The sequence below is a fragment of the Ranitomeya imitator genome, chromosome 5 (genome assembly GCF_032444005.1).
Source record: "Ranitomeya imitator isolate aRanImi1 chromosome 5, aRanImi1.pri, whole genome shotgun sequence".
In the NCBI taxonomy this organism is placed as follows: domain Eukaryota; kingdom Metazoa; phylum Chordata; class Amphibia; order Anura; family Dendrobatidae; genus Ranitomeya; species Ranitomeya imitator.
The window spans coordinates 278,322,005-278,344,925 of NC_091286.1; the positions used below are offsets into that span (position 1 = coordinate 278,322,005).

The 22,921-nt window shown below is 42.2% G+C and overlaps 1 protein-coding gene across 6 annotated transcripts in view; it reads right to left on the minus strand.

Annotated features, from left to right (window-relative positions):
- Window positions 1–22,921, minus strand: part of ROS1 (ROS proto-oncogene 1, receptor tyrosine kinase) — a 416,131-nt gene that overhangs the window by 15,778 nt on the left and 377,432 nt on the right. For 5 of the 6 annotated variants that reach the window (XM_069726197.1, XM_069726196.1, XM_069726195.1 and 2 more), the window contains one exon: window positions 6,902–7,065. In XM_069726197.1, coding sequence (XP_069582298.1) covers window positions 6,902–7,065 — 164 coding nt within the window. Of the gene's footprint in view, window positions 1–6,901; window positions 7,066–9,169; window positions 9,268–22,921 lie in introns of those variants that run through there. The other variant, XM_069726198.1, reaches the window with a different exon arrangement.

Consider the following 22,921-nt stretch of genomic DNA (forward strand, 5'->3'; position numbering starts at 1 on the left):
TCTTGGGTTTGCTATTTTTCTGTCCAGCTCGCTATTCTTATTGTTGTCTTGCTTGCTGGAAGCTCTGGGACGCAGAGGGAGCGCCTCCGCACCGTGAGTCGGTGCGGAGGGTCTTTTTTTCGCCCTCTGCGTGGTCTTTTTGTAGGTTTTTGTGCTGACCGCAAAGTAACCTTTCCTATCCTCGGTCTGTTCAGTAAGTCGGGCCTCACTTTGCTAAATCTATTTCATCTCTGTGTTTGTATTTTCATCTTTACTCACAGTCATTATATGTGGGGGGCTGCCTTTTCCTTTGGGGAATTTCTCTGGGGCAAGGTAGGCTTTATTTTTCTATCTTCAGGGCTAGCTAGTTCCTTAGGCTGTGCCGAGTTGCATAGGGAGCGTTAGGCGCAATCCACGGCTATTTCTAGTGTGTTTGATAGGATTAGGGATTGCGGTCAGCAGAGTTCCCACGTCCCAGAGCTCGTCCTTTATTATCAGAAACTATCAGGTCATTTCGTGTGCTCTTAACCACCAGGTCCATTATTGTCCTGACCACCAGGTCATAACAGTACAGGTGGCCCAAAGTACTAATGCATCTCAATAGAGGGATAAGAGAAGTTCTGAGACCATTTTTTTTTCATTGCAGTGTGTTTTGTCTCTCTCTTCCCCTTTACCTCTGGGTGGTTCAGGACACTGGTGTAAACATGGACATTCAAGGTCTGTCCTCTTGGATGGATAATCTCACTACAAGGGTACAAAACATTCAAGATTTTGTGGTTCAGAATCCGATGTCAGAGCCTAGGATTCCAATTCCTGATTTGTTTTTTGGTGATAGATCTAAGTTCTTGAATTTCAAAAATAATTGTAAATTGTTTCTTGCCTTGAAACCTCGCTCCTCAGGTGACCCTGTTCAACAAGTAAAGATCATTATTTCTTTGTTACGTGGTGACCCTCAAGACTGGGCATTTTCCCTTGCGCCAGGAGATCCGGCATTGCGTGATGTTGATGCGTTTTTCCTGGTGCTTGGATTGCTTTATGACAAACCTAATTCAGTGGATCAGGCAGAGAAAATCTTGCTGGCTCTGTGTCAGGGTCAGGATGAAGCGGAGATATATTGTCAGAAGTTTAGAAAGTGGTCTGTGCTCACTCAGTGGAATGAATGTGCCCTGGCAGCAATCTTCAGAAAGGGTCTCTCTGAAGCCCTTAAGGATGTCATGGTGGGGTTTCCCATGCCTGCTGGTCTGAATGAGTCTATGTCCTTGGCCATTCAGATCGATCGGCGCTTGCGTGAGCGTAAAGCTGTGCACCATTTGGCGGTACTATCTGAGCATGGGCCTGAGCCTATGCAATGTGATAGGACTTTGACCAGAGCTGAACGGCAAGAACACAGACGTCGGAATGGGCTATGTTTTTACTGTGGTGATTCCACTCATGCTATCTCCGATTGTCCTAAGCGCACTAAGCGGTTCGCTAGGTCTGCCACCATTGGTACGGTACAGTCTAAATTTCTATTGTCTGTTACTCTGATTTGCTCTTTGTCATCCTATTCTGTTATGGCATTTGTGGATTCAGGCGCTGCCCTGAATTTGATGGACTTGGAGTATGCTAGGCACTGTGGTTTTTTCTTGGAGCCCTTGCAGTATCCTATTCCATTGAGAGGAATTGATGCTACGCCTTTGGCCAAGAATAAGCCTCAGTACTGGACCCAATTGACCATGTGCATGGCTCCTGCACATCAGGAGGATATTCGCTTTCTGGTGTTGCATAATCTGCATGATGTGGTCGTTTTGGGGTTGCCATGGCTACAGGTTCATAATCCAGTATTGGACTGGAAATCTATGTCTGTGTCCAGCTGGGGTTGCCAGGGGGTACATGGTGATGTTCCATTTTTGTCTATTTCGTCTTCCACTCCTTCTGAAGTTCCAGAGTTTTTGTCGGATTATCGGGATGTATTTGATGAGCCCAAAGCCAGTGCCCTACCTCCTCATAGGGATTGCGATTGTGCAATTAATTTGATTCCTGGTAGTAAGTTTCCTAAGGGCCGATTGTTCAATTTATCTGTGCCAGAACACGCCGCTATGCGGAGTTATATAAAGGAATCCTTGGAGAAAGGCCATATTCGCCCAACGTCATCACCGTTAGGAGCAGGGTTCTTTTTTGTGGCCAAGAAGGATGGTTCTTTGAGACCTTGTATTGATTACCGCCTTCTTAATAAAATTACAGTCAAATTTCAGTATCCTCTGCCGTTGCTGTCTGATTTGTTTGCTCGTATTAAAGGGGCTAGTTGGTTCACCAAGATAGATCTTCGAGGGGCGTATAATCTTGTGCGTATTAAACAAGGCGATGAATGGAAAACAGCATTTAATACGCCCGAGGGCCATTTTGAGTACCTGGTTATGCCATTCGGGCTTTCCAATGCTCCATCAGTATTTCAGTCCTTTATGCATGATATCTTCCGAGAGTACCTGGATAAATTCCTGATTGTGTATTTGGATGATATTTTGGTCTTTTCGGATGATTGGGAGTCTCATGTGAAGCAGGTCAGAATGGTGTTCCAGGTCCTTCGTGCGAATTCCTTGTTTGTGAAGGGGTCAAAGTGTCTCTTTGGAGTTCAGAAGGTTTCATTTTTGGGGTTCATTTTTTCCCCTTCTACTATCGAGATGGACCCTGTTAAAGTCCAGGCCATTTACGATTGGACTCAGCCGACATCTGTGAAGAGCCTGCAAAAGTTCCTGGGCTGTGCTAATTTTTATCGGCGCTTAATCGCTAATTTTTCTACTGTTGCTAAACCATTGACTGATTTGACCAAGAAGGGTGCTGATGTGGTCAATTGGTCTTCTGCAGCTGTAGAGGCTTTTCAGGAGTTGAAGCGTTGTTTTTCTTCTGCCCCTGTGTTGTGCCAGCCAGATGTTTCGCTTCCGTTTCAGGTTGAGGTTGATGCTTCTGAGATTGGAGCAGGGGCTGTTTTGTCGCAAAAAAGTTCTGATGGCTCGGTGATGAAGCCATGTGCTTTCTTTTCTAGAAAGTTTTCGCCTGCTGAGCGTAACTATGATGTTGGTAATCGTGAATTGTTGGCCATGAAGTGGGCATTCGAGGAGTGGCGTCATTGGCTGGAAGGAGCCAAGCATCGCGTGGTGGTCTTGACAGATCACAAGAATTTGACTTATCTTGAGTCTGCCAAACGGTTGAATCCGAGACAGGCTCGATGGTCGTTATTTTTCTCCCGTTTTGATTTTGTGGTTTCGTACCTTCCGGGCTCTAAGAATGTGAAGGCTGATGCCCTGTCAAGGAGTTTTGTGCCTGACTCTCCGGGTGTTCCTGAGCCGGCGGGTATTCTCAAAGAGGGGATAATTTTGTCTGCCATCTCCCCTGATTTGCGGCGGGTGCTGCAAAAATTTCAGGCTGATAGACCTGACCGTTGCCCAGCGGAGAAACTGTTTGTCCCTGATAGATGGACTAGTAGAGTTATCTCTGAGATTCATTGTTCAGTGTTGGCTGGGCATCCTGGAATCTTTGGTACCAGAGATTTGGTGGCTAGATCCTTCTGGTGGCCGTCTTTGTCACGGGATGTGCGTTCTTTTGTGCAGTCCTGTGGGACTTGTGCTCGGGCTAAGCCCTGCTGTTCTCGTGCCAGTGGGTTGCTTTTGCCCTTGCCGGTCCCGAAGAGGCCCTGGACGCATATTTCTATGGATTTTATTTCGGATCTCCCCGTCTCTCAAAAGATGTCGGTCATGTGGGTGGTTTGTGATCGCTTTTCTAAGATGGTCCATTTGGTACCTTTGTCTAAATTGCCTTCCTCCTCTGATTTGGTGCCATTATTTTTCCAGCATGTGGTTCGTTTACATGGTATTCCGGAGAACATCGTTTCTGACAGAGGTTCCCAGTTTGTTTCGAAGTTTTGGCGATCCTTTTGTGCTAGGATGGGCATTGATTTGTCTTTCTCCTCGGCTTTCCATCCTCAGACAAATGGCCAAACCGAAAGAACTAATCAAACTTTGGAAACATGTCTGAGATGCTTTGTTTCTGCTGATCAGGATGATTGGGTGTCCTTTTTGCCGTTGGCTGAGTTCGCCCTTAATAATCGGGCCAGCTCGGCTACTTTGGTTTTGCCGTTTTTCTGCAATTCTGGTTTCCATCCTCGTTTCTCTTCAGGGCAGGTTGAGTCTTCGGACTGTCCTGGTGTAGATACTGTGGTGGATAGGTTGCAGCAGATTTGGACTCATGTGGTGGACAATTTGACATTGTCCCAGGAGAAGGCTCAACGTTTCGCTAACCGCCGGCGCTGTGTGGGTCCCCGACTTCGTGTTGGGGATTTGGTTTGGTTGTCGTCTCGTTATGTTCCTATGAAGGTTTCCTCTCCTAAGTTTAAGCCTCGTTTCATTGGTCCGTATAAGATTTCTGAGGTTATCAATCCTGTGTCATTTCGTTTGGCCCTTCCTGCTTCTTTTGCCATCCATAATGTGTTCCATAGGTCGTTATTGCGGAGATACGTGGCGCCTGTGGTTCCATCCGTTGATCCTCCTGCCCTGGTGTTGGTTGAGGGGGAGTTGGAGTATGTGGTGAAGAAGATTTTAGATTCTCGTGTTTCGAGACGGAAACTCCAGTACCTGGTCAAGTGGAAGGGTTATGGTCAGGAGGATAATTCCTGGGTTTTTGCCTCTGATGTTCATGCTGCCGATCTGGTTCGTGCCTTTCATTTGGCTCATCCTGGTCGGCCTGGGGGCTCTGGTGAGGGTTCGGTGACCCCTCCTCAAGGGGGGGGTACTGTTGTGAATTCTGTTGTCGGGCTCCCTCCTGTGGTCATGAATGGTACTTCGGCTGGTTCTGTCCATGGACTTCCTCTGGTGGGTGTTTCTGAGTTTCCTTCCTCAGGTGACGAGGTTAATTCGTTAGCTGGCTGCTCTATTTAACTCCACTTAGATCTTTGCTCCATGCCACCTGTCAATGTTCCAGTATTGGTCTAGTTCACTCCTGGATCGTTCTTGTGACCTGTCTTCCCAGCAAAAGCTAAGTTCCAGCTTGTATTTCTTGGGTTTGCTATTTTTCTGTCCAGCTCGCTTTTCTCATTGTTGTCTTGCTTGCTGGAAGCTCTGGGATGCAGAGGGAGCGCCTCCGCACCGTGAGTCGGTGCGGAGGGTCTTTTTTGCGCCCTCTGTGTGGTCTTTTTGTAGGTTTTTGTGTTGACCGCAAAGTAACCTTTCCTATCCTCGGTCTGTTCAGTAAGTCGGGCCTCACTTTGCTAAATCTATTTAATCTCTGTGTTTGTATTTTCATCTTTACTCACAGTCATTATATGTGGGGGGCTGCCTTTTCCTTTGGGGAATTTCTCTGGGGCAAGGTAGGCTTTTTTTTTCTATCTTCAGGGCTAGCTAGTTCCTTAGGCTGTGCCGAGTTGCATAGGGAGCGTTAGGCGCAATCCACGGCTATTTCTAGTGTGTTTGATAGGATTAGGGATTGCGGTCAGCAGAGTTCCCACGTCCCAGAGCTCGTCCTTTATTATCAGAAACTATCAGGTCATTCCGTGTGCTCTTAACCACCAGGTCCATTATTGTCCTGACCACCAGGTTATAACAGTGGGGGCAGAGTAACACAGAGATCATGATTATGGTTGACTACCTGGCAGCAAGTTTACTAGTCCTTCAATGATGATCTCCTGCTAATAAAACAGTGATTTTACCAAAACAGCCCAGTAAGTGACACATGTCTGGAATAAGGGTCTATACCCAATAAATTATGCATCTATCTGATTAGGTGTCAAAACTCTGCCCGCGGATTCCCTTTAATGACATTTATTTCAGAAAAGTCTCAGCATTTCATATTCTATCACATTGCATCATCTTGGAGTTGATTGCTCCCCTTTAAGAAGTGCAAATGGCAACTTTCCTCCATTTCTTTTTTACATATTTTGCAGCAAATCTCCTGAACATTCAATGAAATGTTGGCACCGTAGCTGATTGACTGGTTTGCTAATGTTTATTAGCTTCCAGTATTTTAGATAGCCACTTCATAAATGCAGAGCTCAAGATCATATTAGTCTTTTAAATGCCCTTGACATCTGCTGTGTGAAGTTTTGTTTGATGAACCACTTAAAGCCTAACTGTTTTAAAGCATGTAGTAAATGAGTCTCCACTATTTCCAACACGCTCTTCAAGGGGGGATCTAATAATAAGAGTTACTAATTAAATCTTTATATTTATGTCTCAGACAACTGCCGGCCAACCTGCCTATGTTTAGATTTTGGTCCTGTATACATGTCTGCTGGAGATGTTTGCCTAAATGAAGTGGAATGAAGTCACGCTGATATTTTTATTCTGTGTGTGTCTCTGCTTCTATTCCTGTAAGCTGACTGTTTGTGGCTTCAGTGTGACTGAGAGTTTATAGAGTACTTGGAAGTGTACTTCCGGCTAAGGACAGAAAAATCCAAGCCAGCTTAAAGGGGAGTCTGTCACCAGATTTTTACTACCTAATCTGAGAGCAGCATAATGTACAGACAGAGACTCTGATTCCAGCAATGTGTCACTTACTGGGCTGCTTGCTGTAGTTTTAATTCAAATCACTGTTTCATTTGCAGGAGATTATCACTGGAGGACTAGTAAATCTGCCGTAAAAACTATTCAAAGTAAGTTACTTATAACACTTTGAAACCAATTATGTTCTTTTTTGGACAGTTTTGCTGCATTCTCTTTACCCATACCACATTCTATGTTTCCAGAAGAGGATGACACTTTTGCATAATTAATTTCAAAAAGTGATGATCATGCATAGCAAAAACTATGAAAGATTATGAAATTCTAAAAAAAACAAAGGATATTTAAAACATGCATGCTATATATTAAGACATTGAGCTTTCTTTTATATAATATATATATATATATATATTATTATTATCTACATTCAGCAAATGTTAGTGCTCTGTACTGACCTTCAAAGCCTGCATTATCAATGCCCTCCGAAACCAATATTTTCTCCTTGAGTCGGGTACATCTTAAAGAGCAACCTTTGAGTTGTTCGAGCTGTTTTTGAATCTTAGCAAAGTTGGGTCTCTGAGCAGGGTTTTGTTCCCAACATTTCAGCATCAGGTTCCACCTATATATGGAAAGCAAAGTTTAATCATATTTCACCTTACATCATATGTCATTTCTTTGTTCAGTTTAAAGTAATAGAAAATACAGCAATGTGCATCTGAGTTTTTATTATGCGTCCTGTCACTTTAGAAACAACATGGAGTTGTAATAATTAAGACTAGCGTGCCAGGGTCTAATGCACAAACACTGAAGATCTGCTTACCAAAATTGTCTGTAGTTTATAGGCACAAAATCAACAAGAAGTCAAGTATATGATAAAATGTTTCCATTGCTGTAAAGTTAGATTAATTATAAGGCCCTTTATATCTCTTAGTATTGGTGAATGGTAAGAGACTCATGATCCTAAGACCCATTCATTTGAATCACTATAACTTGTCAGACATTTACTGAATTAATAGCTGCACTGGACATATTTTACCTTTATCGCCACTGCCACCAAAAATGACACTTCTTTTTCCTAGAGTATGCTACATTTTAGTAACATTTGATGCTAAACTTCAAATGCACAATCTAACAATCTGCCATTTCGAACTTAACATTCCATATTCACATATTAATCCATGAAATATCCATAATGCTGGACTACACAGATAGCTGTTGGCATCACTTCAATTTATCCTCCAATCTACCACCTAACCATCAGGTGACCTCTCTTCAGACTCCCAAAGCAGAACCTTCGCCATTTATTCCATTAGTTGACCATTATGCTTGATCCTAACAAAGCCATACATAAATCTACTGTGTTCTTCATAACATCTTTAAACTTCAGATTCTACACATCCTCCAACAAAATGACATTGTTTTTTTCCTCTAGAACTCCTTTCTCTGAGCTAACACTCTAAAAAAAACTCTCAATTTTGATTGTACCCTGTAATCTCACCTCGTTCGAAAAGTTTTTTCTACAGAACCCCTCAACTGCTTTCCAAATATTGCTTCCACCTAAGAAGGTTACAGCTATTCACATGCCCCCCCTTCTCTTGTATATACATTCTATTACTTGTACCATAAGTCACGTTATGACTTAGACTGCCAAAAAACATATATATAAGGTGTAAGATATTTTCTGATGTACTGTATTCTACTGTATAACCATACAGGTGCCACAATTGTGATGTATACATTTTTATTTACGTGGCCCATGGTATAACAAATGCAGTTTTTAAAGTGCCAATTTTTCTTGAAACTCCACATGCATTCTGGTCTGTCTCATCATACCCCGTCCTCACTATCTTCAGGTCAATTCAAACTCAACAGTGACACACAAAAATTAGTGCTGACCACTGGGCCTTATAAAAAAAGATGTCGCAAAAACTGACAGATGGGACTGCACTGGGCTTAGTAAATCACTTTGATGGCTAACTTCCTATTATCATTTAATTTCATTTTAATGGAACTGGTTTCACAAAGTGGTTTATGAATGACCATTAGTTGTTCTGCCTCATTACTATTGCCGTGAATACGTTTCAATGCTTCCTCTTTAGAGTCCGGAAAATAATGGAGAAGTTCCCTGAGTCCCTTCAAGGGACAGGATGTAAAACAGATCACCTTACTGACCAATACTTTGGCCACTTGGGAAAACACAGATTGAAACATCAGTATTTTAGCCATTCTCACCATTCTCATACAGGTTGGTGTCCTTTAACAAAGTAACAAAGTACAATATGTAATAAATTACGGTATATATAGACTTAAGATATTTTAGAACAGGTCATCAATTAAAAATAAAATCCTAAGTATTGGCTGATTAAAGGCTAAACCATTGTGTTGTCCATAACTATGTTAATACATACCAAGGAGAACTGAAATGGGTATACCATGATGCTAGGGGTGGCCAAAAGCTCCTCTGCTATGTGAGAGGGCACTATTTTTCATAAATAGTATGGGACATGTTTCGAAGACTCTTTGGAAATGTATGTCCAGTTACAAATTTGACATTTTTCAATAGTCACATTGAAAAAAGACACAGGTCCACTAAAGTCAAACGTTACTCAATCAATAATTCAACATTTATTGCTTGAGTAGTTATAACCAACAAACAAAATTTATTATAAGCTACAGGGCGACTTTTTGCTTTTGCACTTTCGTTCTTTTTCGGTCTGCTTTACCTGTTTTAACCTTTTTATTTTTCCGTGGACATAGCCGTGCGAAGGCTTATTTTTTGCAGGTTGTACTATTGAATGGCACCAGTTTATCACATGATGTCCTGGAAAACAGGAAAAAAATGTACAAATTTCGCAATTGTTTTTTGGATTATTTATTTACAGCAATCATTTTATGGTAAAAAATGACCAGGCAATTTATTTAAGTGGTGAAAAAAAAACTGTGCATTGTAAGAAAAAAAAAATGCTTGCAACACTATTTTCTGAGTGCTGTAATGTTTTTAATTTTCATGATGTGGGGCTGTGAGAAGACTTGCTTTTTGCACAAAGAACCAATGTTTTTATTGATATCATTTTGGGATAGATACGATATTTTGATAGCCTCTTATTACATTTATTTGTGTTGTTGCTGTGGCCAAAACAATGCAATTTTGGTGTTTTGCTTTTGTACTCGTTACGCCGTTTACTGATTAATTTAGTTTATATTTTAATAGTACAGACTTTCACAAACGCGATACCAAATATGCATATATTTAATTTTTCAATTTATAATTTGGAAAGGGAGAATGATTTAAACAGATGGGCATATAGAACACCACCCACCCCCCTTCCTCCTCCTCCAGGGGCATATGGCAGGTTGACAGCTGTGGACAGCTCTCCACTCCACCTGTGGCTGTTAAAAGCAGATGATGGCTGATTATCACAGCCATCATCTGCCGAAAAAGATGCCATCATCTGCTTGGCATTGCATAGTCTGACTGCTCTAACTGTAAAGAACCCTTTTCTGCACTGATGTCTAAATCACCTTCCCACCACACATAACAAATATTCTTTGTAAAGTCTTTGGAAAAGATATATCATAGATGATCCAATGAACTAAACAGTTTTCATAAGTACTTAGGGACAGAATAAACTGTGATATCTCTATTTATTCTGTAGCCAAATAGGGCTTAGATGTGGTCTCACTTCAGGGTATTTTTTTACAGTGTAATGGAAAATATCATAAAAGACTCTAGTGCATTAAAAAGGATAGTTTAGGCACAGTCTCCCACCTGATATGATATTGAATATGTAGAAAAGTTAGCACATGCTTTGCAGAACAGATGTCTAGATAAACATCCAATTTCTGGTAAGTACCTGTGCAAAATGCTTGCCAGGCATCTGATAGATATCTTGGTGGCTGTAAAACTCAGCATGCACTAGGCGTTAGCCATGTTTCATACCAGGATCAGTGGGAGAGTATGATTAGACAACCTTTCTTAGCAATATGAGACAGATTTTGATATTCTTAAATCCCTTACCCAGCAGGCCATTTTACGGTTTTGCGTTTTCAATTTTTGCTTCCCTTCTTCCCAAAGCCATAATTTTTTTATTTTTCTGTCAAAATGGCCATGTGAAGGCTTGTTTTTTTGTGGGACAAGTTGTACTTTTGAGCAACAGCAATGGTTTTAACATATTTTGTACTGGAAAATGGGAAAAAATTCAAAGTGCGGTGAAATTGCAAAAAAAAAAAAGTGCAATTCCACAGTTGTTTTCTTGTTTTTTAGGGCAGTCCCACACGTCCAGATAATTCCAGTACCGGAAAAAATCGGTACCGGAATTATCCGTCTCCATGTGCCCCTGCGTTTATGTGGCACATCAGTGTGGCACACGGGCGGCACATGCGTGCCGCCCGTGTGCCCACTGGGTACCACACGGAGCGTGCAGGAGACAGCGCTAAAGTTTAGCGCTGTCCCCTGCATCGTGCTGAAACCGCGATTCATATCTTCTGTGCAGCAGCGTTTGCTGCAGAGAAGATATGAATAATCCTTTTTTTTTAAGTTTATCGTGTGCGCCCCTCCCCCCCCCCCGCTGTTCTGAAAATACTCACCCAGCTTCCTCGTTGGCTGTTGCTGCTTCCTCTCCTGGCCGCACCTTCTCCTGTATGCGGTCACGTGGGGCCACTCATTTACAGTAATGGATATGCGGCTCCACCCCTATGGGAGGTGGAGCCGCATATTCATGATTGTAATCAGCGGCCCCACGTGACCGCATACAGTAGAAGGTGCGGCCAGGAGAGGAAACAGCGACAGCCAACGAGGGAGCTGGGTGAGTATTTTCAGAACAGCGGGGGGGGGGGGCGCACAGGGGGTGGGGACATGGACCTTTATTTTATACATGATAAACTTAAAAAAAGGATTATTACATAGTAACATAGTAACATAGTTAGTAAGGCCGAAAAAAGACATTTGTCCATCCAGTTCAGCCTATATTCTATCATAATAAATCCCCAGATCTACATCCTTCTACAGAACCTAATAATTGTATGATACAATATTGTTCTGCTCCAGGAAGACATCCAGGCCTCTCTTGAACCCCTCGACTGAGTTCACCATCACCACCTCCTCAGGCAAGCAGTTCCAGATTCTCACTGCCCTAACAGTAAAGAATCCTCTTCTATGTTGGTGGAAAAACCTTCTCTCCTCCAGACGCAAAGAATGCCCCCTTGTGCCCGTCACCTTCCTTGGTATAAACAGATCCTCAGCGAGATATTTGTATTGTCCCCTTATATACTTATACATGGTTATTAGATCGCCCCTCAGTCGTCTTTTTTCTAGACTAAATAATCCTAATTTCGCTAATCTATCTGGGTAATGTAGTTCTCCCATCCCCTTTATTAATTTTGTTGCCCTCCTTTGTACTCTCTCTAGTTCCATTATATCCTTCCTGAGCACCAGTGCCCAAAACTGGACACAGTACTCCATGTGCGGTATAACTAGGGATTTGTACAGAGGCAGTATAATGCTCTCATCATGTGTATCCAGACCTCTTTTAATACACCCCATGATCCTGTTTGCCTTGGCAGCTGCTGCCTGGCACTGGCTGCTCCAGGTAAATTTATCATTAACTAGGATCCCCAAGTCCTTCTCCCTGTCAGATTTACCCAGTGGTTTCCCATTCAGTGTGTAATGGTGATATTGATTCCTTCTTCCCATGTGTATAACCTTACATTTATCTTTGTTAAACCTCATCTGCCACCTTTCAGCCCAAGTTTCCAACTTATCCAGATCCATCTGTAGCAGAATACTATCTTCTCTTGTATTAACTGCTTTACATAGTTTTGTATCATCTGCAAATATCGATATTTTACTGTGTAAACCTTCTACCAGATCATTAATAAATATGTTGAAGAGAACAGGTCCCAATACCGACCCCTGCGGTACCCCACTGGTCACAGCGTCCCAGTTAGAGACTATACCATTTATAACCACCCTCTGCTTTCTATCACTAAGCCAGTTACTAACCCATTTACACACATTTTCCCCCAGACCAAGCATTCTCATTTTGTGTACCAACCTCTTGTGCGGCACGGTATCAAACGCTTTGGAAAAATCGAGATATACCACGTCAAATGACTCACCGTGGTCCAGCCTATAGCTTACCTCTTCATAAAAACTGATTAGATTGGTTTGACAGGAGCGATTTCTCATAAACCCATGCTGATATGGAGTTAAACAGTTATTCTCATTGAGATAATCCAGAATAACATCCCTCAGAAACCCTTCAAATATTTTACCAACAATAGAGGTTAGACTTACTGGCCTATAATTTCCAGGTTCACTTTTAGAGCCCTTTTTGAATATTGGCACCACATTTGCTATGCGCCAATCCTGCGGAACAGACCCTGTCGCTATAGAGTCCCTAAAAATAAGAAATAATGGTTTATCTATTACATTACTTAGTTCTCTTAGTACTCGTGGGTGTATGCCATCCGGACCCGGAGATTTATCTATTTTAATCTTATTTAGCCAGTTTCGCACCTCTTCTTGGGTTAGATTGGTGACCCTTAATATAGGGTTTTCATTGTTTCTTGGGATTTCACCTAGCATTTCATTTTCCACCGTGAATACCGTGGAGAAGAAGGTGTTTAATATGTTAGCTTTTTCCTCGTCATCTACAACCATTCTTTCCTCACTATTTTTTAAGGGGCCTACATTTTCAGTTTTTATTCTTTTACTATTGATATAGTTGAAGAACAGTTTGGGATTAGTTTTACTCTCCTTAGCAATGTGCTTCTCTGTTTCCTTTTTGGCAGCTTTAATTAGTTTTTTAGATAAAGTATTTTTCTCCCTATATTTTTTTAGAGCTTCAATGGTGCCATCCTGCTTTAGTAGTGCAAATGCTTTCTTTTTACTGTTAATTACCTGTCTTACTTCTTTGTTTAGCCACATTGGATTTTTCCTATTTCTAGTCCTTTTATTCCCACAAGGTATAAACCGCTTACAGTGCCTATTTAGGATGTTCTTAAACATTTTCCATTTATTATCTGTATTCTTATTTCTGAGGATATTGTCCCAGTCTACCAGATTAAGGGCATCTCTAAGCTGGTCAAACTTTGCCTTCCTAAAGTTCAGTGTTTTTGTGACTCCCTGACAAGTCCCCCTAGTGAAAGACAGGTGAAACTGTACAATATTGTGGTCGCTATTTCCTAGATTCCCGACCACCTGCAGATTTGTTATTCTGTCAGGTCTATTAGATAGTATTAGGTCTAAAAGTGCTGCTCCTCTGGTTGGATTCTGCACCAATTGTGAAAGATAATTTTTTGGTTTTAGTGGAAACCTGTTGCCTTTATGGGTTTCACAGGTTTCTGTTTCCCAGTTAATATCCGGGTAGTTAAAGTCCCCCATAACCAGGACCTCATTTTGGGTTGCAGCTTCATCTATCTGCTTTAGCAGTAGACTTTCCATGATTTCTGTTATATTTGGGGGTTTGTAACAGACCCCAATGAGAATTTTGTTACCATTTTTCCCTCCATGAATTTCGACGCATATGGACTCGACATTCTCATTCCCTTCACTAATATCCTCCCTTAAAGTGGACTTTAGACAAGACTTTTCATAGAGACAAACCCCTCCTCCTCTCCGATTTTTACGATCCTTTCTAAACAGACTGTAACCCTGTAAGTTAACTGCCCAGTCATAGCTTTCATCTAACCATGTCTCGGTTATTCCCACTATGTCAAAGTTACCTGTAGGTATTTCTGCTTCTAGTTCTTCCATCTTGTTTGTCAGGCTTCTGGCGTTTGCGAGCATGCAGTTTAGAGGATTTTGTTTTGTTCCAATCTCCTCGCTGTGGATTGTTTTAGAAATGTTCTTACATCCCTTCGGAGTATGTTTTCCTGGGTCTTCTTTGTTTGAGTCTAATGTTTTTCTTCCCATCCCCTCTTCTTCTAGTTTAACGCCCTCCTGATGAGTGTAGCGAGTCTTCTGGCGAATGTGTGTTTCCCAGGTTTGTTGAGGTGTAGTCCATCTCTGACGAGGAGTCCATAGTACAAGTAATTCTCACCGTGGTCCAGGAATCCGAATCCTTGTTGTCTGCACCATCGTCTTAGCCAGTTGTTCGCATCAAGGATCCTGTTCCATCTCCTGGTGCCATGCCCGTCTACTGGAAGGATAGAAGGAAATACTACCTGTGCATCCAGTTCCTTTACTTTCTTCCCCAACTCTTCAAAGTCCTTGCAGATTGTCGGTAGGTCCTTCCTTGCCGTGTCATTGGTGCCAACATGTATCAGAAGAAATGGATGGACGTCCTTGGAGCTGAAGAGCTTTGGTATCCTATCGGTTACATCCTTGATCATCGCAGCATACTTCTATTGCGGTTATGTCTGCAGATGGCTGCTTCTGTGTCTCTCAGTAGTGAGTCTCCTACCACCACCACTCTTCGTTGCTTCTTGGCTGTACTTTTTGCTGTCACTTGTTGCTGTGTGCCTTTTTCTTTTTTGCTTGCTGGTATTGCTTCATGCTTAGGTGTGCCATCTTCATCCTCTACAAAGATTTGATATCGGTTCTTCAGTTGTGTGGTTGGTGATTTCTCCATGGTCTTCTTGCTTCTTTTGGTCACATGCTTCCACTCATTTGCTTTTGGAGGTTCTCTGACACTATTTTCACCTTCTGTGACCAGTAGAGATGCTTCTGTTCTGTCTAGGAAGTCTTCATTCTCTTTGATGAGTTTCAAAGTTGCTATTCTTTATTCCAGACCCCGCACCTTTTCTTCTAAAAGGGCCACTAATCTATACTTCTGACAGGTGAAATTGGATTCTTTTTCTGGTCGATCTGTGAACATGTAGCACATGCTGCAGCTCACCATGTAGGTTGTCACATCTGCCATGTTGCTCCTAGATCCTGACTTGCTGACTTGCTGACTTGCTGTGTGTTTTCCTTCTTGTGTAATCTACTCAGCCAAGCTTTCTTGCAATAATGTCCTTTAGGCAAAAATTTGCGCGCCGTAAGGCGTGCAGTTTGGTGATGCTTTCCAAGCAGCTGGTCCCGGCTGTACCCAACGATCTTCTTGCTGAGGGAGACTCTTCGCTTTTCCCAGAAGGCACCTGGAATATGCAAATTATCTTCCTCAAGCTTGAATCCCTGGTTTGGTGATGCTTTCCAATCAGCTGGTCCCGGCTGTACACAACGATCTTCTTGCTGAGGGAGACTCTTCGCTTTTCCCAGAAGGCACCTGGAATATGCAAATTATCCTCCTCAAGCTTGATATTATTGATATCTTCTCTGCAACAAACGCTGCTGCACAGAAGATATGAATCGCGGCTTCAGCATCATGTAGGGGGGACAGCGCTTACTGGAGCGCTGTCTCCTGCACGGCACACGGACTGCACACGGACAACGTCCGTGTGCGGTACGTGTTTTACACGGACCCATTGACTTTAATGGGTCTGTGTAATACGTGCGCTCCCACGAACACTGACATGTCTCCGTGTTTGGCACACGGAGACACGGTCCGCAAAAAATCAATGACATCAGCACAGATGCATTGATTTTAATGTGTCTACGTGTGTCAGTGGCTCCGGTACGTGAGGAAACTGTCACCTCACGTACCGGAGCCACTGACGTGTGAAACCGGCCTTACTATGTTCACTAATGCTGTTTGCACACGGTGCTTATTTTTTGCGTTTTTTCGTGTTTTTTCGCTATAAAAACGCTATAAAACCACAAAAAAAAGCGTACATTATGCATCTCATCATTTAGAATGAATTCCGCAATTTTTGTGCACATGATGCGTTCTTTTCCGCGAAAAAAACGCATTGCGGTAAAAAACGCAGCATGTTCATTATTTTTGCGGATTTTTTGCAGATTTCCCACTATATAATGCAATAGGAAATTTCCGGAAAAATCCGCAAAAAAAATGCACCAAAAAGGCACCAAAAACGCTGTAAAAATGCGCAAAAAAACGCACAAAAAACGCATGCAGATTTCTTGCAGAAAATTTCAGGCTTTTCTCAGGAATTTTCTGCAAGAAATCCTGAACGTGTGCACATAGCCTTAATGCTAAACCTGACCTGTCATAATGATTCTCCAGGTCATTACAAGTTAATAAACACCAAACATTTCTAGGTTTTATTCAGTTAATTGGTGAATAGTGTTGAGCATTCCGATACCCGATACTTGCGGTATCGGAATTCCGATACCGAGTTCCGATACTTTTGTGGTATCGGGTATCGGATCCATAGTAATGTGTAAAATAAAGAATTAAAATAAAAAATATTGATATACTTACCTCTCCGGAGGCCTCTGGACATCACCGCTGGTAACCGGCAGCCTTCTTTGTTTAAAATGAGCGCGTTTAGGGACTCCCATGACGTCACGGCTTCTGATTGGTCGCGTGCCGCTCATGTGACCGCCACGCGACCAATCAGAAGCCGCGACGTCATTCTCAGGCCCTAAACTCCTCATTCTAGGAATTTAGGACCTGAGGAAAGACGTCGCGGCTTCTGATTGGTCGCGTGGCGGTCACATGAGCGGCACGCGACCAATCAGAAGCCGCTACGTCATTCTCAGGTCCTAAACGCGCTCATTTTAAACAAAGAAGGCTGCCGGTTACCAGCGGTGATGTCCAGGGGCCTCCGGAGAGGTAATTATATCAATATTTTTTATTTTTATTCTTTATTTTACACATTAATATGGATCCCAGGGCCTGAAGGAGAGTTTCCTCTCCTTCAGACCCTGGGAACCATCAGGATACCTTCCGATACTTGGTGTCCCATTGACTTGTATTGGTATCGGGTATCGGTATCGGCGATATCCGATACTTTTCGGGTATCGGCCGATACTATCCGATACCGATACTTTCAAGTATCGGACGGTATCGCTCAACACTATTGGTGAAAAAAATCCAAACTTTGGTAAAAAAAAATAAATGGTGCCATATTAAGAGACCTAGAGCGTCTCCATTTTTCCTGATTTGGGGCTGGGAGAGGGCTTATTTTTTGCATGCCAAGCTGACGTTTTTATTGATACCATTTTGGTATAGATACAATCTTTTGACCGCCCGTTTTATTACAATGTATCGGCGACCAAAAAATCATAATTCTGGCGTTTTGACTTTTTTCCTCGTTACGCCGTTTAGCGATCAGGTTAATTCTTCTTTTTTTGTATTGATAGATCGGGCTGAACGTGGCGATACCAAATATATGTATGTTTGATTTTTTTATTGTTTTATTTTGAATAGGGTGAAAGGGGGGTGATTTGAACTTTTATATTTTTTTATTTTTTAATATTTTTAAAAACTTTTTTTTTACTTTTTGCATGCTTCAATAGTCTCCATGGGAGACTAGAAGCTGCAGTACTTTAATCGGCTCTGCTACATACAGGCAATGATCAGTTTGCCTGTATGGAGCAGAAATGCTCACTTGCTATGAGAGCCGACCACAAAAACACTGGATATTCGGGCCCTGCATTCAAGTGAATCGGGTCCAGGTTCGGCTCTGGTACTGTTCTGGTACCCAGACACAAACGTTTTATAACTGTTTGGCCAATCCCAAACATCCAGTTGTCCGCCAATCTCTAGTCCTTACAGATCATCCCCTCAGTCCCTATCCCTAGTCCCTACAGCACACTTGCTTTGGTAAAATGAATGTGTATTTGATCCCGCGATCTATCTATTTATCTACAATTGGGAAAATAAGAATTTGATCCACTGACGATTTTGCAAGTTTTCCCACCTAGAAAGAAAGAAGAGGTCTGTATTTTTATCGTAGGTACACTTCAACTATGAGAGACAGAGTCTTAAAAAATTTTTAGAAACTCATAGTATGATATTTACATAATTAATTTCTATTTTATTGCATGAAATAAGTATTTGATACAATAGAAAAACAGAATCTAATATTTGGAACTGAAACCTTTTTTTGCAATTACAAAGGTCTGGCACTCCCTGTAGCTCTTGTCCAAGTTTGCACACACTGTAGCAGGGATTTTGGCCCACACATCAATACAGCTTTTCTCCAGATCTTTCAGGTTTCGGAGCTGTTGCTGGGCATCATTGAATTTCACCTCCCTCAAAAGATTTTCTATTAAGTTCAGGTCTGGAGACTGGCTAGGCCACTCCAGCACCTTGAAATGCTTCTTATGGAGCCACTTGTTAGTTGCCTTGGCTGTGTTTTTCAAGTTATTTGCTTGCTGGAAGACCTAGCCATGACCCATCTTCAATGCTCTTACTGAGGGAAGGAGGTTGTTGGCCAAAATCTTGCAGTACATGACCCCGTCCATCCTCCCTTTAATAGGTCATCCTATTCCTTTTGCAGAAAAGCCCTCCCAAAGTATGATGTTTCCCCCATCATGTTTCATGTTATGGCAGTACGGTATTCTTTTGGTCGTGTTTATCCTTCTTCCGCCAAACACAGCGATATGAGTTGATGCCAAAAAGTTCTATTTTTGCCTCATCTGACCACATCACCTGGATCATCCAGATGGTCATTGAAGAACTTCAAATGGGCCTGGCCATGTGTTGGCATGAGCAGGGGGACATTGCGTGCCCTTCAGAATTTTAGTCCATGACGGTGCAGTGTGTTAATAATGGTAATGCTTGAGACTGTTGTCCTAGCTCTATTCAGGTCATTGACCAGTTCCTCCATTGTAGTTCTGGGCTGATTCCTGACCTTTCTCAGAATCATTTTTAGTCCACTAGGTGAGATTTTGCATGGAGCCTCAAACCGAGGTAGATTGACAGTCATCTTGCCTTTCTTCCATTTTCTAATAATTATACCAATAGTTGTTGCCGTCTCACCAAGCTGCTTGCCTATTGTTCTGTCCTCTTAAAGAAAATCTAACAGATCTGTGAGGGCCAGAATTCATGCAGGTTGGTAGGTGATCAAATACTTATTTCATGCAATAAAATGCTATTTAATTATTTAAAAATCATATAATGCAATTTTCTGTTTTTATTCTTAGATTCTGTCTCTCACAGTTGAACTGCACCTACGGTAAAAATTACAGACCTCTCCATTCTTTGTAGGTTGGAAAGATCGCAAAATCGCAGTGTGTCAAATACTTATTTTCTCTACTGTATATTTTTCTTTATTTACATGTTGTTAAGATATAACAGATAGATACAGTTGTGCTCAAAAGTTTACATACCCTCGCAGAATTTTTGCTTTTTTGGCCTTTTTTTCAGAGAATATGAATGATAACACCAAAACTTTTTCTCCACTCAACTTTTATGCACACACACTGATTACAAGCAAGCAGGTCACAGGTGAGGATATTACCTTTAGTAGCCATTCAAACCCATTTTTGTCAACTTCTGTGCATGTTATCAGGCCAAAATCACCAGGGTATGTGAACTTTTGATCAGGGTCATTTGGATGTTTTGGTTTGTCATTAGGACTTAAAAAGAGAAAACACATTAGTTTGAAAATAAATGGCTTCACCCAACCACTAACCATGAGTGGAGAAAAAGTTTTGGTGTTATCATTCATAGTCTATGAAAAAAAGGCCAAAAAAGAAAAAAAAATTCTGCAGGGTATGTAAACTTTTGAACACAACTGTAGATATTGAATATAGAATTGCTAGAGAGGAAAATCAGAACCCCTGCCTGACTGCAAAAGACCTTCAGAAAGATTTAGCAGACTCTGGAGTTGTGGTACATTAAGCATGGGGGTAGATCAATCATACTTAGGGGTTGTGTTGCAGCCAAAGACGCAGGGAACATTTCGCGGACAGAAGGGAAAATGGATTACCGTAATTGAAATTTCAGCAAATTCTTGATGCAAACATAACACCATCTGCAAAAATGCTAAAAGTTGAAAAGAGCATTGCTTCTACAAATAGTAGTGATTTTAAACATACTTCAATATCCACAAAAGACTATCTCAAAAGTTGCAATCTGAGAGTTTTACAATGGCCCCTGATGTTAACATTATTGAAAAAAAATCTGTGGCTAATACTCAAAATAGCTGTATGTGCAAGACGACCAAGGAATCTCATAGAACTGGAAAAAAAATTTCAAGGAAGAATGGATGAAAAATCCCTCAAACAAGAATTGAAAAACTCTTGTCTGGCTAAAAAAAGCATTTACAAACTGTAATACTTGCAAAAGGGAGTACTGCTAGGTACTAACCATACAGAGTGCCCACATTTTTGCATTGGTCCATTTTCCTTTTTGTAACTTTTAATGTGTTAAAAATGATTTTTCTGATTAAAATACAAAATAAATGTGTCATCGTTAACTTTAACGCTTTTAGAGACAATTTCATCCTCAACTTGCTTAACTGTTCATAAGAACAGTAATTTTGACCAGGGGTGCCCAAACCTATACATACCACTGTAGATATCAGATCAGAAATACACCACTTTTACAACCATGAGTACAAGTTTTACCCAGAAGGATTGAGCCCAGCTGCAAAAGACCTTAATTATATAATCTACACCATGGCCATATTTTCTGACCTTAAAGGGAATCTGTCGGCCCAAAAATCATATATGAGCTAAGGCCACCTGCATCAGGGGCTTATCTACAGCAATCTGTAATGCTGTAGATAAGCCCCCGATGAAACCTGAAAGGTAAGAAAAACAGGTTAGATTATACCCACCCAGGGGCAGTCCTGCTGCGGTCCGGTCTGATGGGTGTCGCCTCCTATCTTCATACAATGACGTCCTCTTCTTGTCTTCCTGCCACGGCTCCGATGCATGTGTACTTTGTCTGCCCTATGGAGAGCAGAGCAAAGTACTGTAGTGCGCAGGCGCAGGGAAAGGTCAGAGAGGCCTGGCACCTGCTCACTGCAGTACATTACTCTGCCCTCAACAAATGCCCTCAAAAATCTTTGATGCCATCATCTCCTCAATCCTCCTGTATGGTAGCGAAGTCTGGGGCCCTCACACATACCCAGCCTGGTCAAGGTGAGATTCCAGCCCAACAGAAATATTCCACCTAGAACAGTGGCTGAGCTGGGCAGATTCCCTCTACACTTACCAGTTCTGAAGAGGGAGCTGTCATTCTGGACTCGCTTTCATAGTAGCAATCCAAGCTCCTATCACCATAAAGATCTGCTACATATAGATGATCCACACAAACCAAGACCCCCTTGAACGGTTCTCTGTTATGAATAGGTAATTCAGAACCACAATGGACCTTGAAGTTCAGAGCACACAAGTGACCTGACAAAAACCACAAAACATAGGACGAGCTCTGAGACGTGGAAACTCTGCTGACCGCAATCCCTAAACCTATCAAACCACACTAGAGGTGGCCGTGGATTGCGCCTAACGCTCCCTATGCAACTCGGCACAGCCTGAGAAACTAGCTAGTCCTGAAGATAGAAAAATAAGCCTACCTTGCCTCAGAGAAATTCCCCAAAGGAAAAGGCAGCCCCCCACATATAATGACTGTGAGTTAAGATGAAAATACAAACACAGAGATGAAATAGATTTAGCAAAGTGAGGCCCGACTTACTGAATAGACCGAGGATAGGAAAGATAGTTTTGCGGTCAACACAAAAACCTACAAACAACCATGCAGAGGGGCAAAAAGACCCTCCGCACCGACTAACGGTACGGAGGTGCTCCCTCTGCGTCTCAGAGCTTCCAGCAAGCAAGCAAAACCAAAAAAGCAAGCTGGACAGAAAATATAGCAACAAAAGTAACACAAGCAGAACTTAGCTTATGCTGAGCAGACAGGCCACAGGAACGATCCAGGAGGAAGCAAGACCAATACTAGAACATTGACTGGAGGCCAGGATCAAAGCACTAGGTGGAGTTAAATAGAGCAGCACCTAACGACTTAACCTCATCACCTGAGGAAGGAAACTCAGAAGACGCAGTACCACTCGTGACCACCAGAGGGAGCTTGATCACAGAATTCACAACAGTTCTCCCAACCAGACCAAAACACCAATCACAGCAGCCTGACAAAAGCCAGAATCATGAAGATGGTAGACGAGGGCCTGAAGTGGTATATCAGTGACTATAGAAATTATATAATCACCTCACAGAAACTGAGCATTTAGTGGAGTCTACAGGGAGATTACAGACAAGCCCCATATCTGAAGAAACTCCAGGACCCCAGAGACCGCCAGTTTCTGAGACAGTATAGTCTCAGCACCCAGTCTGGCCATTGAATCCAGCTGGCACAAAGCTACAAGGTCAAGGAAGACAGACTGTGACCACACCTGGACCTGGAAACCCTGGAATATGAGACCCACTTCCTGCTAAACGTTCATGAAAATACTCAGCAGTGAGGAATACTCACTTTAGGAGACTCTCCGATCTCTACACGGATTTCATCTCCATGAAGGAGGAAGAGAAAACTTATATCCTGCTGGGGGAAGAAGAGAGCATGGTGGAGATAGCAGCACAGGATGTGAGTGCATGTAATAGGCTGTGAGAAAGAGAACTATGATATGCCATGGACATCCATAACCTCCACCCTGGATGTGCCCCTATCCATCGTTCCTACAGTTCCTACTCATTATCCCTACAGTCCCTATCCCTA